Source organism: Silurus meridionalis, chromosome 22 (genome assembly GCF_014805685.1).
Source record: "Silurus meridionalis isolate SWU-2019-XX chromosome 22, ASM1480568v1, whole genome shotgun sequence".
Taxonomy (NCBI): Eukaryota; Metazoa; Chordata; class Actinopteri; order Siluriformes; family Siluridae; genus Silurus; species Silurus meridionalis.
In genome coordinates, this window is record NC_060905.1 from 3154278 (window position 1) to 3167177 (window position 12900).

The 12900-nt window shown below is 44.3% G+C and overlaps 2 protein-coding genes and 1 non-coding gene across 13 annotated transcripts in view; 1 reads left to right on the forward strand and 2 right to left on the reverse strand.

The window, feature by feature from the left end:
- The first annotated feature begins 772 nt into the window (after nt 1-772).
- On the forward strand, nt 773-844 carry trnak-cuu. The gene has a single exon. It is a non-coding gene; the product is annotated as a tRNA-Lys (tRNA).
- Nucleotides 845-2085: 1241 nt separating this feature from the next.
- LOC124376095 (dynamin-2-like) lies at nt 2086-5652 on the reverse strand. The gene is made up of 4 exons (XM_046835010.1): nt 5456-5652; nt 3937-4285; nt 2781-3142; nt 2086-2669 (listed from the first exon to the last, which is right to left on the reverse strand). Exons 3-4 carry the CDS (start codon nt 3101-3103, stop codon nt 2558-2560), a joined length of 435 nt encoding a protein of 144 aa, XP_046690966.1. The 5' UTR covers nt 3104-3142; nt 3937-4285; nt 5456-5652; the 3' UTR covers nt 2086-2557.
- An 87-nt stretch (nt 5653-5739) lies between these two features.
- Nucleotides 5740-12900, reverse strand: part of LOC124376094 (solute carrier family 15 member 2-like) — a 30593-nt gene continuing 23432 nt past the window's right edge. For 10 of the 11 annotated variants that reach the window (XM_046835002.1, XM_046835003.1, XM_046835005.1 and 7 more), the window contains 2 exons: nt 12577-12699; nt 5740-6401 (listed from right to left, as the gene is read on the reverse strand). In XM_046835002.1, coding sequence (XP_046690958.1) covers nt 6276-6401; nt 12577-12699 — 249 coding nt within the window. In that variant the 3' untranslated portion in view covers nt 5740-6275. Of the gene's footprint in view, nt 6402-12576; nt 12700-12900 lie in introns of those variants that run through there. The other variant, XR_006923773.1, reaches the window with a different exon arrangement.

Here is a 12900-nt window from a genome sequence, read left to right on the forward strand (position 1 = left end):
TGTTAAACACTTACCAAAAAAAAAATTCATAGGACTTTGTTTTCACAGACCGCAGAAGCCACACACGGGGAGCCGTTTTCTTTGCTCTTATGCTATTTTGTCACACACTTTCATCATGCATCACTTTGTGATTTTGCTCTGGTGAAAAACGTCTGCTGAAATGTCAGATACTTCATTAACTTTTCTACTTTCTGTATCTTCTGTTCTGCACTCAGGTTTTTCAGCTTCTCCTTAGATTTAATTCCTTAATTACAGCCACATTCGCTCCACAAATAAGACACACGTGTTTTAAACATCTACTCAGAATCCCATTGGCTTTGAAAGGCTCTGTTTTCAGAATCAACTTTTCTCTTCACCACTGTGAGGTGCTGTTTCACAATAACTTTACAATATGATTAAATACATCAACAGAAGCTCGAGTTGATAGACGCTGGAATGTTCCAAGTTAGTCTAGCGTTCGGTAAGGCAGCTGAAGCGGTGCATTATGGGATCTGTAGTTTGTGTTATCAGCGATTCATATCGCCGGGACATTAATAACAATAATCATAGATCTATAAAAATCATCTCGTGGGCCAGATATGGCCCATGGGCCGTGAGTTTTTCACATATGCTCTAATTTATGTTTCTATTGCAACATTTTTTGAGGCCAAGAAAGCAGCCAGTTCTGCCTCAGCTTTAAGACAAGTGAAAGAAATGGAAGATCGGCCTGATCGCGATCCATGAGATGCCACTTCAGCAGATCTTTTTCTGCTTATATTTAAACACTGTCCATTCCCTGGTGGTCTAGTGGTTAGGATGCAGCGTTCTTACCGCTGCGGCCCGGGTTCGATCCCCGGTCAGGGAACCAACCCCAGCCATTAGGGTTGCACAAGCCTTAGCGCCGGTGCCCGGATAAATAGGGAGGGTTGCGTTAGGAAGGGCATCCTTTAACATGTGGATGATCCCCTGTGGTGACCCCTAATGGGAGAAGCCGAAAGAAAGAAAGTTTTTTTGAAACACAGAAACACTGTCAATTGGTTGAATTTCATCTTCAGAATCCATTTTTGCTTGTAGATGTACATTAGAGAGCCGAGTATCATGCGCGTCCGAGACAACACGCGGTGTGCAGGTACAGCTGTTACAAACTGCGTCAAGATCATTTCCAAACAGTCTTTCTGTTGACTAACATATAGCGGCAACCTATAGCTGCTGAGAGGCTAAGCAGCAGGACAAACTCTGTGACGCGTTTCGTTTCTCAGCATTTAAAACCATGTAGATTTATTGATATGTTGAATAAACTCCGTAAGAGAAAACACTTGAAATTGTAGACTTGTTGAGAATTACAGGTAGTCGTCGACTTTACGACCTATGCAACTTACGATCATTCGACTTTACGACCACAATCGCTAGCCGCGGTGTACGGTATTTTTTTACCAGCTTCCGGCATAATTTCACAGTACTGTACATATAGCCTACTCTACTTACGACCAAATCGTGTTACGACCGGTCTGTCGGTCCCAATCGTGGTCGTAAGTCCACGACTACCTGTATTAAAGCGGTCAACAGAAATTAAGCATTCCCACCAGCTCACCCCTCTTCTCTATGCACTCACTTCAAACAGAAGCACCAGTTACCTAAATACCAACCTACACCTGTGCGACCAACTCATCCGGAAATGCATATAAAAAAACAAACAAAAAAAAAAATAAGACATACATTTTTTGCACTTACACCGCACGGCCCCGTTAAATAAAACACCGAAAACAGGAGGAAAACCCGCATGGGCGTTTCATTTCCTGTAGCTCATTTATTTCATATAATTTTTATTTATTTACATCTATTACGCATCACCTCCCTGCGCAATCTGACAATCTGGAAAACAAAAAGAAATCAACGACAAATGCCCAGTTTATAAATAATACTCAAAATAAATAAATAAACCAATTAAAAAAGGATAATACATCAAATTGCATATGTATATATACACTGCTCAAAAAATAAAGGGAACACTTAAACATCACATCCTAGATCTAAATGAATTAAATATTCCTATTAAATTCTTTTTTCTTTACATAGTTGAATGTGCTAACACAAAAATCACAAAAATTATCAATGAAAATTAATTTTATTATCCCAGGGAGGTCTGGATTTGGAGTCACATTCAAAATTAAACTGGAAAAACACAGTACAGGCTGATCCAACTTTGATGCAAGTCAAAATGAGGCTCAGTAGTGTGTGTGGCTTCCACGTGCCTGTATGACCTCCCTACAACGCCTGGGCCTGCTCCTGATGAGGTGGCGGATGGTCTCCTGAGGGATCTCCTCCCAGACCTGGACTAAAGCATCCGCCATCTCCTGGACAGTCTGTGTTGCAAATTTTCGTTGGTGGATGAAGCGAAACATATTGTCCCAGATGTGCTCAATTGGATTCAGGTCTAGGGAACGGGCGGACCAGTCTATAGCATCAATGCCTTCGTCTTGCAGGAACTGCTGACACACTAGCATTGTCTTGCATTAGGAGAAACCCAGGGCCAATCACACCTGCATACCTGTCACATGTGCTCAGTGTGAACCTGCTTTTATCTGTCAAGAGCACGCCATTGGCGAATTTGACAATCTTGGTGTTCTCTGGCAAATGCCAAACGTCCTGCACGGTGTTGGGCTGTTCCACTAATGTAGTGGAGGTCTAGTCTAGAAGGGGAAATAATAAATATTTTTATTGTCATAATAATAATGAAGAATGGAATAAAAATTAGACCGCAAGCTTGTTTAGTCGTGGCACAATCCGTCTTTTCACCGCACACGCATGCGCACACACTTATACTGTTGATCATGTGCATGATGGTCTTGGGTATCAGGTCTCTGATGGTCTTCTTGACTATGCTAATGTAGGAGTCAACCAGGTTATGGACACTGTTGATCATATGCATGATGGTCTTTGGTATCAGGTCTCTGATGGTCTTCTTGACGATGCTGATGTAGAAATCCACCAGGTTACAGACACTGTTGATCATGTGCATGATAGTCTTGGGTATCAGGTCTCTGATGGTCTTCTTGATGATGCTGATGTAGGAGTCCACCAGGTTACGGATCGTTGTCACCTGCCTCTCCAGCTGAGGGTCCATGGAGAAGGTGTCTACTGGAGCTCAGTCATCTCCCTTGGCCTACACACACACACACACACACGCGCTTATAAGGAAATGCATTACTGAGAATTGCCATTCATTGAGCACAAAAGTAATGGCACCCTATACTATTTAAACTAGCTGATGAGCTGCAGTGGCTGAGCTGTGTTCTTGGACGTTTTATCATGCAAACGGCCAAATAAATCACTACGATGGAGATGCTTTCTGATGAGCCCATCGTAACTTGAAAATATGGTAAGTGGAGACAAGACCAAGCCTAGCCAGGAGGTCTTTAAGAATGGAGCTCAGTAGTTTACTGTCATTTAGTGATAATTTAACACGTTACAGAAAAGAATTTAGCTATTTTCAGTAATGTATAAACTATAGAGTTTATATGGAATTAGCCGGTGCAGGCGAGCGGAGGGATGAACGCTGCTACATTTGGAAAAGCGAAATTTTTCCATTTTTTTCCAATTTGGTCATATCGCCAATTTGCATTTTATCTGTAAATATTTTTGGATTGTATTCGTATGTAAAAAAAAAAAAAGACCCGATAAACCCCTTTTAAAAACATTCAACCTACAACATCATACTAAACAACTTTGTGGTTGGAGTGGAAGATCTCCTAGTGTAGATCTCCAACCACAACACCTCTGAGATGAACCTTTGATGCTGACTGCACCCCAGGCCTCCTCACCAGTACCTGACTTTTAACACTATTGTAGCTAAATGTCACACCCCCACTAAATATAGTGAAATCTAATGGAACATTAAAAAGAAACATTGTCAAAACTTCTCAGGGTCAAACACAGGCATGAAGGACTAACTCAGACCTTTGCTCCGTGTTGAAGATAGCGAATGAGTGTTTGTTGGGCATGAAGCCTTTTTCCACGTCTCAGATCTTCAGGTTGGCCAGAGGGAGCATGTTTTTCTTCTCTTTTTTCCTGTCACAACCCCCACCTGTGGAAGTCGGGCCCTCATACCACCCTTATGGAGTCTGTTTCTGACCGTTTTAGCAGACGCATGCACATTTGTGGCCTGCTGGAGGTAATTTTGCAGGGCTCTGGCAGTGCTCCTCCTGTTCCTCCTTGCACAAAGGTGGAGGTAGTGGTCCTGCTGCTCCTACGGCCTCCTCCACGTCTCCTGATGTACTGGCCTGTCTCCTGGTAGCGCCTCCATGCTCTGGACAAACAAACAGGAGAAAATTTGCTATTTGCTATGTTTTCTATCCGAGTATCAGAGAACAGTCTGAATCAACTAAACAGCTGAATGGTTTATTGGTCAGAGTGGAGCTACAGATACGAATCCACAGTGTTCTAACCCGGCAGCCTCCTACCCCCACTCTCCAGTTCACTCGATTTCTCTTTGTTGGCCCATATTTACAGATGTGTGTGTGTGTATATACGTGTAAATTTAGTGGAGGTCTAGTCTAGAAGGGAGGGCTCAGCAGGGCGGATTATGGTGGACTGGGTGGGAGCACCAGTGTTGAGAAATTTAGCTAGTTCGGTTTATAATATAATGATAAATATAAATATAATAATCTATAATATAAATTAATAATAACAGCAAAAATAGTAGAAAAGATATGGTTTAATTGGTTGGTGAGTGCAGGTGCATCATGCACTGTGCAAAATTCAGTCAGAAGTCATGTATGGAGCTGCCTATTTGGTTAAACGCCTTGGCTATGCGGAGAAAACACAAAGACCGCATGACATCTTTACTAATCTTGCATAATAGGGTGCATAAAGTTCACCCATGTAATTTAATATGATGTGAGGTCCAGTTAACAGCTAAAACAGGTAGAAGTAATAACTACTTTTTACTTAAGTACATGTCAGAGCCAAGACTTCTTTACTTTCACTTAAGCAAAAAAGTTTTATCAGTACTTCAACTTTTACCCAAGTATTTTAAAACATGAGTATCTGTACTTCTATTTAAGTAAAGGATGTGAGTACTTTTGCCACCTCTGCTTTATACTCCTGATGGAAATGGTGGACTGTGATGTCATAGGTAACTTGTCATGATTGGTAAACTGTAAGTCTGCCTCTAGTGGTGACGCGTGGAAATACAACTGAATGGGAATCCTTTCTAACACCTTTACACCCTTTAATGAATGTCAGTCTTTGGTCTGTCAGTGAAAACACGTCGCTTTAAAAGTAGAAGTAGAACTTCATCTTGATGCATCCAGTGATTATGAAGAAAATAATGACGGTCAATCAATTTGGTCTAATCAAAAACACACCATTTACTGTACCGGTGACTTCCAATCTATCCAGACTTTTTGATGCTCTAAATAAAACTAACTTCACATTTTTGTAAAATGACAATCCAAAAATAAAAATAAACACTCACCTGAACACTCATGTCCTGTCCTTTTCTTCTCCGATTCAGACCTGTTTCCAGGAGGTGTTTGCTTCATAACCTGGATATTTAGGTCAGAACAATTTTAAACACACAAACATATCAGAGGGAAAAATAAATTGACGTTTCCAACGTGAAAACGCCACATTATGGATTGAAATAAATATAATGCGAAGTAAAAGGTTTTCAAAATGCTTAAAAATAAACAATTTGGAATACAGAAAGTGTCTGAAAGAGGTGGAAAAAACCCCCCCAGAAAAAAACAACCGTCACTATTAAAGTAAGCAAAATTTTATTATTTACATATTTAAACACAAACAATAAAAAAACCTCACACCGTCCACAGTCCTCAACAGTGTGAGTTTTTTTAATTGTTTTTGTTGAACATTTCTATAACAACAATTAACATATTTTAACAAGTGGACAAAAGTTAAAATAGACAACTTCAAGGTGATTTAGTGTAACGTCACCCCCTCAGCAGCAGCAGAAAAAAGGTCAAAGTTCACAGAAAAGTGTGAGAGTTCCAGCGACACCAAGCTGATGTCAGGAACTACTGAAACCCTAACAGAACATCATTGCCTTTATTTTTACATTTTTTATAAATCAACTTGTTTTTTCCATCAAAAATGAACATTTGTCAGCATAACACCATAAAAAAAAGATAACATAATAAAAAAACATCCAAAAAGTTCTCAATTCCCAAAACGCATCTTGTTTCGAATCATGGTTTAAAAAAAGAAACTCAAATTGTGAAAGTCTATTTTCAGCTATTATCTGATCCCGCCTTGGCTGCCCGATCAAAAGGCGGTGACTAATTTGAGGGCGGCGCAATTTCCATGCTGTCTAGCTGGATCTGGTTTCGACTCCCACTTGTGGAAGCCGTCCTACTTCGAGTTGTCCTCATCGTACAGCACGTCGAAGGACATCTGCGGCAAGTCTGTTAAACACACACACAAAGTGAGCAGCTAGTTAATCTACCAATTAAAAAAAAATCTATTAATTTAAAGATGTTGGGGCTTATCCTGGAAAATACACACAAGCCCCTGCCTCCATAAACACAAGGCTTTTTTTTATATCCACAAACTGTCGCTATGATGCTGCATCCACAACTTAAGTGTTCACGATGTGATTGTCACTTAGTGTCTGTGTAAAAAATACAGTCATAGCTAGTGTTAGCAACAGCTAAACTTCCAGGGAGATATTTGTATTTAATATAGTAGATGCCGGGGTAAAATCTGCCAGCTGCAACTATAAATGGCAAAAGATCACCAAGACGTCCTGCTCTGTTAACCTGTCTCCTTCTATTTTTTAAAGCATGCAGTCATCTCATTTCCTTTTGCAAAATTTCAACAAAATTACCACTTTGACCCAATGTGTCTGTACTTATTAGAATATAAGGACACGCCCAATTAACAGTGTTAAAGAAGTATGTGAGGGTGGTGCAGGACATGTATGAGGACAGTGTGACAGCAGTGAAGTGTGCAGTAGGAACGAACGAATGGGTTAAGGTGGAGACTTGATTGCATCAAGGATCGTCTCTGGGCCCTTTACTGTTTGCAGTGGTGATGGACAGGTTAACGGATGAGGTCTCCGTGGACTATGATGTTTGCGGATGATATTGTGATTTGTGGTGAGAGTAGGGAGCAGGTGGGATACCTGGGATCAACAGTGCAAAGTAATGGAGAGTGTGTTAGAGAAGTGAAGAAAAGAGTGCAGGCAGGGTGGAGTGGGTGGAGAAAAGTGATAGCAGGAGTGATTTGTGATAGAAGAGTATCTGTGAGAGTGAAAGGGAAAGTTTATAGGACTGTGGTGAGACCTGCGATGATGTATGGTTTAGAGACAGTGGCATTGAGTAAAAGACAGGAGGTGGAGCTGGAGGTAGCAGAGCTGAAGATGTTGAGGTTTTCGTTGGGAGTGACGACGATGGACAGGATTAGAAATTAGTTTATTAGAGGGACAGCACATGTAGGACGTTTCAGAGACAAGGTGAGGGAGGTGAGATTGAGATGGTTTGGACATGTGCAGTGGAGGGACATGGGGTATATCAGTAGGAGAATGCTGAGGATGGAGCCACCAGGAAGGAGGAAAAGAGGAAGACCAAGGATGAGGTTTATGGATGTGGTGAGGGAAGACATGCAGGTAGTTGGTGTGAAAGAGACAGATGTAGAGGACAGAGTAGTATGGAAACAGATGAACCGCTGTGGTGACCCCTAATGGTAGAAGCCGAAAGAAGAAGATTAAATTGTTAAACATATTAGGAAGAATCTTTTTCTGTTACTATTCACTTTCATTACAAAATAACATTTAACCTGTTAGCCTTTACCACAGCTTTTGGGACTCACAGTGAAAATGCCTGACCTCTAATTAAATGTTAACAGTTCCTGAAAAAAAGTGGGCTTCATAAACAATTTAAATATATTTACAATAAAGACAATTTGAGCTTTACTGTACATTATTCAAAGTTGATATTGCTCAAAAAGATTATAAGTTATAGATGATGAAGTGCCCTGGATATACATTTTCTCTATTGAACATTATTTTTATTTTATATATAAATACATGAAATCAGTTCCGGAGCAATCTGGAAAAGTACTGGGTTAAAAGTCACATGTCTCATGAGTTTATATTTCAAATGTAATGAAGATTTTCCTACAAACATTTATCAGAGACTGTGTCTGATCCTTTTCTCCTCCTCCTGTTTGAGAGCCACCTGCTAAACTAAGACCATTAAAGACTTTTGTTCTACATGTTTGGATATTGATATTGAGTTGGCATTCATATTGATGACCGGAAGTCCAATCTCAACAATACACACACACACACACACACACACACACACACACACACACACACACTTCTCTTAGAAAACAAACTAAAGATAAAACGTATAAAACTGTAAAGGAAGATTTATTGTAACTTACAGATGTACTCAGGCTCAGATTGTTCATCTCCATGCAGATCACCAAGTCTCTGTTGTTACTCCGCCCCCAAAAATATTTTCCACATCGCTGCTTTGTGCAAATCTTAGATAAAACTACAGTGGAACCCGGTTATCTCGCCCCCGGTTATCTCGACAACCCTATTAAGTCGACGTTTTTGAAGTGGAACCGCCAAATTCTCGCTTTTTCTAAGCATTTTCTATCGGTTATGTCGACCTTTTTTATGTCGCGGAACCCTAATATCTCGAGCACAAGGGGGGAAAAATTAGAAATTTTAAAATGATTAATTAATTAGAAAATGTCGATCGGCGCTGTGCAGCCGCAGAAGAACTCGCGAAAGTGGCGGAAAAATCAAACCTTACAGATACTACAGGTGTTTGTGTTGTATACTGGTGAATCTCTGCTGTTAGTAAGTGCACATATGCATTTTTTTGTTAAATGTTATGCGATGAGCGGGGCGCGCTCCGGCTTCAACTCCTTACCGGCGGCAGCGTCGCTCCTTACCGAGAGCCGTGCTCCTTACCGAGAGCCGTGCTCCTTACCGAGAGCCGTGCTCCTTACCGAGAGCCGTGCTCCTTACCGAGAGCCGTGCTCCTTACCGAGAGCCGTGCTCCTTACCGAGAGCCGTGCTCCTTACCGAGAGCCGTGCTCCTTACCGAGAGCCGTGCTCCTTACCGGCGCGTCGCTCCTTACCGAGAGCCGTGCTCCTTACCGAGAGCCGTGCTCCTTACCGAGAGCCGTGCTCCTTACCGAGAGCCGTGCTCCTTACCGAGAGCCGTGCTCCTTACCGAGAGCCGTGCTCCTTACCGAGAGCCGTGCTCCTTACCGAGAGCCGTGCTCCTTACCGAGAGCCGTGCTCCTTACCGAGAGCCGTGCTCCTTACCGAGAGCCGTGCTCCTTACCGAGAGCCGTGCTCCTTACCGAGAGCCGTGCTCCTTACCGAGAGCCGTGCTCCTTACCGAGAGCCGTGCTCCTTACCGAGAGCCGTGCTCCTTACCGAGAGCCGTGCTCCTTACCGAGAGCCGTGCTCCTTACCGAGAGCCGTGCTCCTTACCGGCGCGTCGCTCCTTACCGAGAGCCGTGCTCCTTACCGAGAGCCGTGCTCCTTACCGAGAGCCGTGCTCCTTACCGGCGCGTCGCTCCTTACCGAGAGCCGTGCTCCTTACCGAGAGCCGTGCTCCTTACCGAGAGCCGTGCTCCTTACCGAGAGCCGTGCTCCTTACCGGCGCGTCGCTCCTTACCGAGAGCCGTGCTCCTTACCGAGAGCCGTGCTCCTTACCGAGAGCCGTGCTCCTTACCGAGAGCCGTGCTCCTTACCGAGAGCCGTGCTCCTTACCGAGAGCCGTGCTCCTTACCGAGAGCCGTGCTCCTTACCGGCGGCGTCGCTCCTTACCGAGAGCCGTGCTCCTTACCGAGAGCCGTGCTCCTTACCGAGAGCCGTGCTCCTTACCGAGAGCCGTGCTCCTTACCGAGAGCCGTGCTCCTTACCGGCGCGTCGCTCCTTACCGAGAGCCGTGCTCCTTACCGAGAGCCGTGCTCCTTACCGAGAGCCGTGCTCCTTACCGAGAGCCGTGCTCCTTACCGAGAGCCGTGCTCCTTACCGAGAGCCGTGCTCCTTACCGAGAGCCGTGCTCCTTACCGGCGCGTCGCTCCTTACCGAGAGCCGTGCTCCTTACCGAGAGCCGTGCTCCTTACCGAGAGCCGTGCTCCTTACCGAGAGCCGTGCTCCTTACCGAGAGCCGTGCTCCTTACCGAGAGCCGTGCTCCTTACCGAGAGCCGTGCTCCTTACCGAGAGCCGTGCTCCTTACCGAGAGCCGTGCTCCTTACCGAGAGCCGTGCTCCTTACCGAGAGCCGTGCTCCTTACCGAGAGCCGTGCTCCTTACCGAGAGCCGTGCTCCTTACCGAGAGCCGTGCTCCTTACCGGCGGCGTCGCTCCTTACCGAGAGCCGTGCTCCTTACCGAGAGCCGTGCTCCTTACCGGCGCGTCGCTCCTTACCGAGAGCCGTGCTCCTTACCGAGAGCCGTGCTCCTTACCGAGAGCCGTGCTCCTTACCGAGAGCCGTGCTCCTTACCGAGAGCCGTGCTCCTTACCGGCGCGTCGCTCCTTACCGAGAGCCGTGCTCCTTACCGAGAGCCGTGCTCCTTACCGAGAGCCGTGCTCCTTACCGAGAGCCGTGCTCCTTACCGAGAGCCGTGCTCCTTACCGAGAGCCGTGCTCCTTACCGAGAGCCGTGCTCCTTACCGAGAGCCGTGCTCCTTACCGGCGGCGTCGCTCCTTACCGAGAGCCGTGCTCCTTACCGAGAGCCGTGCTCCTTACCGAGAGCCGTGCTCCTTACCGAGAGCCGTGCTCCTTACCGAGAGCCGTGCTCCTTACCGGCGCGTCGCTCCTTACCGAGAGCCGTGCTCCTTACCGAGAGCCGTGCTCCTTACCGAGAGCCGTGCTCCTTACCGAGAGCCGTGCTCCTTACCGAGAGCCGTGCTCCTTACCGAGAGCCGTGCTCCTTACCGGCGCGTCGCTCCTTACCGAGAGCCGTGCTCCTTACCGAGAGCCGTGCTCCTTACCGGCGCGTCGCTCCTTACCGAGAGCCGTGCTCCTTACCGGCCAGCAGGGTAAGGAGCACGGCTCTCGGTAAGGAGTTGAGCCGAGCTTCAGAGAAAGCGGCCGAAAGCACCTGCCACGCCACCTTGCCGCTCACGTTTGAGACTTTTCTGTCCCTCGTTTTTGGTTTCGGGTTCGGTTTGGATCTTCCGAGTTTTTTTCCGGCTTCGCGCCGTGCCGCCGGGCGCATCGCGGACGTAAGTTTTTTCGGACACTTTGCTTTGTGTGTTTGTGCGGATTACTTCAGCCTGATGGTAATAAGAAAAGTTTTCAGAAACTTACTGTTTATTTTTCTTTTTTTCCACATGCTGTTTTTTTTTTTTTTTTTGAGCGATCTGTGTGTTTATAATGTTGGAGAATATAATAAAGGTTTGTATGGAGAATGGACGGTGGTTTGTATTGTATACTGGTAAATCTCTGCTGTTAGTAGGTGCACTTATGCCTTTTGTTGTTAACAAACGTATGTAAATTTTATAGCATGCCTTCATCAAACAAATCGCGGCAACGCTGTTGTGTAAAAAACCCTCCAAAAACACGTGCATGCATATTCTCATTTATTAACGCACATCATGTACATAAAGAAATTTCAAGCACGTTAATATATTGCCGCCATTTTGATTTTCGTTTATCTCGATCATCGGTTACCTCGATGCTTTTTGGCGACCCCCTAGGACATCGACATAACCGGGTTCCACTGTACTTATTTGACTGTCCATTTTTTTCTTTTTCACCCACGTGGGGAATAAAATCCTCCCATATATCGTTAGAATCCTGCACTCATTGGCTACATTTTGGATCAATCATTTTGTTTCCATAATGCTACTGGCTGAAAATAAAAGGTTTGAAATGATAGGTGGTGCAAACCAAAACGTCATGGCACCTGCCTATAGTGGATGCTCACGCCAGAGATTCCGCCTTTCTTTGCCGTTTTTTTTTTTGTGTGAATTAACACTATATTCTACCAGCCATATTTTTTTTTTTACCATCAAAATGGCGTTTTTTATGCGAAAGTTATTCTGAAAGATACACAAACAATACAGCAATAGAAGTTCTATGACATAAACGAAAGAATAACCATCTAAATTACAACATTATTGTTTGGTTGGAGCCAAAATGCTTTACGTCATGATGTTCAGTGGATCCTTATCTTTCCTAATAAACCGGGATTTGCAGCAGTGGATGCTTTTATGGCGTTTTTGCAATAATTGTTTAAGTGCTGCATTTTTTATGCATGTTGTTTGTGTGTACTGCTTACACAAATTCAGCAAATACATTCGTTATACGTTTTCCATTGAAAATCAGTGATCTGAAATCGAAGCTTGAGGCTTAGAGCTTTAGAATGATTTACAGTTTGTCATTTTTACTCTTGTCCCTTTTCATTTAATCTATTGTTAAACATAAACTCCTGAGAACAATGGGATATCGGTTGCACAGGCGCGGCGCGGCACTGAAGGCTAAGAGGTTAATCTGCATTTGTCACTACTTCCTGCAATCTTTATTCACCACATAAACACCGCCCCTTTGTGAAGTCCCTTCCACTTAAAGGTATCTGAGCTGCAGCAAAAACCTACTTCAAGCATCGAAGAGCAGCATTTTGAAGAAACCTCATTCGGATTGGGACAATATTTGGCGATGAAAAAGAAGACGAGGCAGGCTACAGACGTCACTGCAGCAATGAACACAAACTTTCCCATCTGCAGATGACACCAGTGATTAAATCAACACTGCAAAGTCTCATACATAAATGTGTGGTGGTCTAGGAAAACACTTAGTGTGGTGAAATCCAGTTGTGAAAACATCTCAACTTTTGCATCTCAACCACAAGTCTATCACCAAAAGTGAACAGAGACTTAAAAAAGTTCAAGAAATAATATAATTTGTATGTTGTTTTTGTT

What these genes read in the sequence shown, in the direction of transcription:
- LOC124376095 (XM_046835010.1), bottom strand. Translation starts at nt 3,103, where the DNA reads ATGGACCCTCAGCTGGAGAGGCAGGTGACAACGATCCGTAACCTGGTG. An exon ending in ATAAGTGTGTGCGCATGCGT is followed by an intron (nt 2,670 to 2,780) that starts GTGCGGTGAAAA and finishes TTCCCCTTCTAG; the next exon opens with ACTAGACCTCCACTACATTA.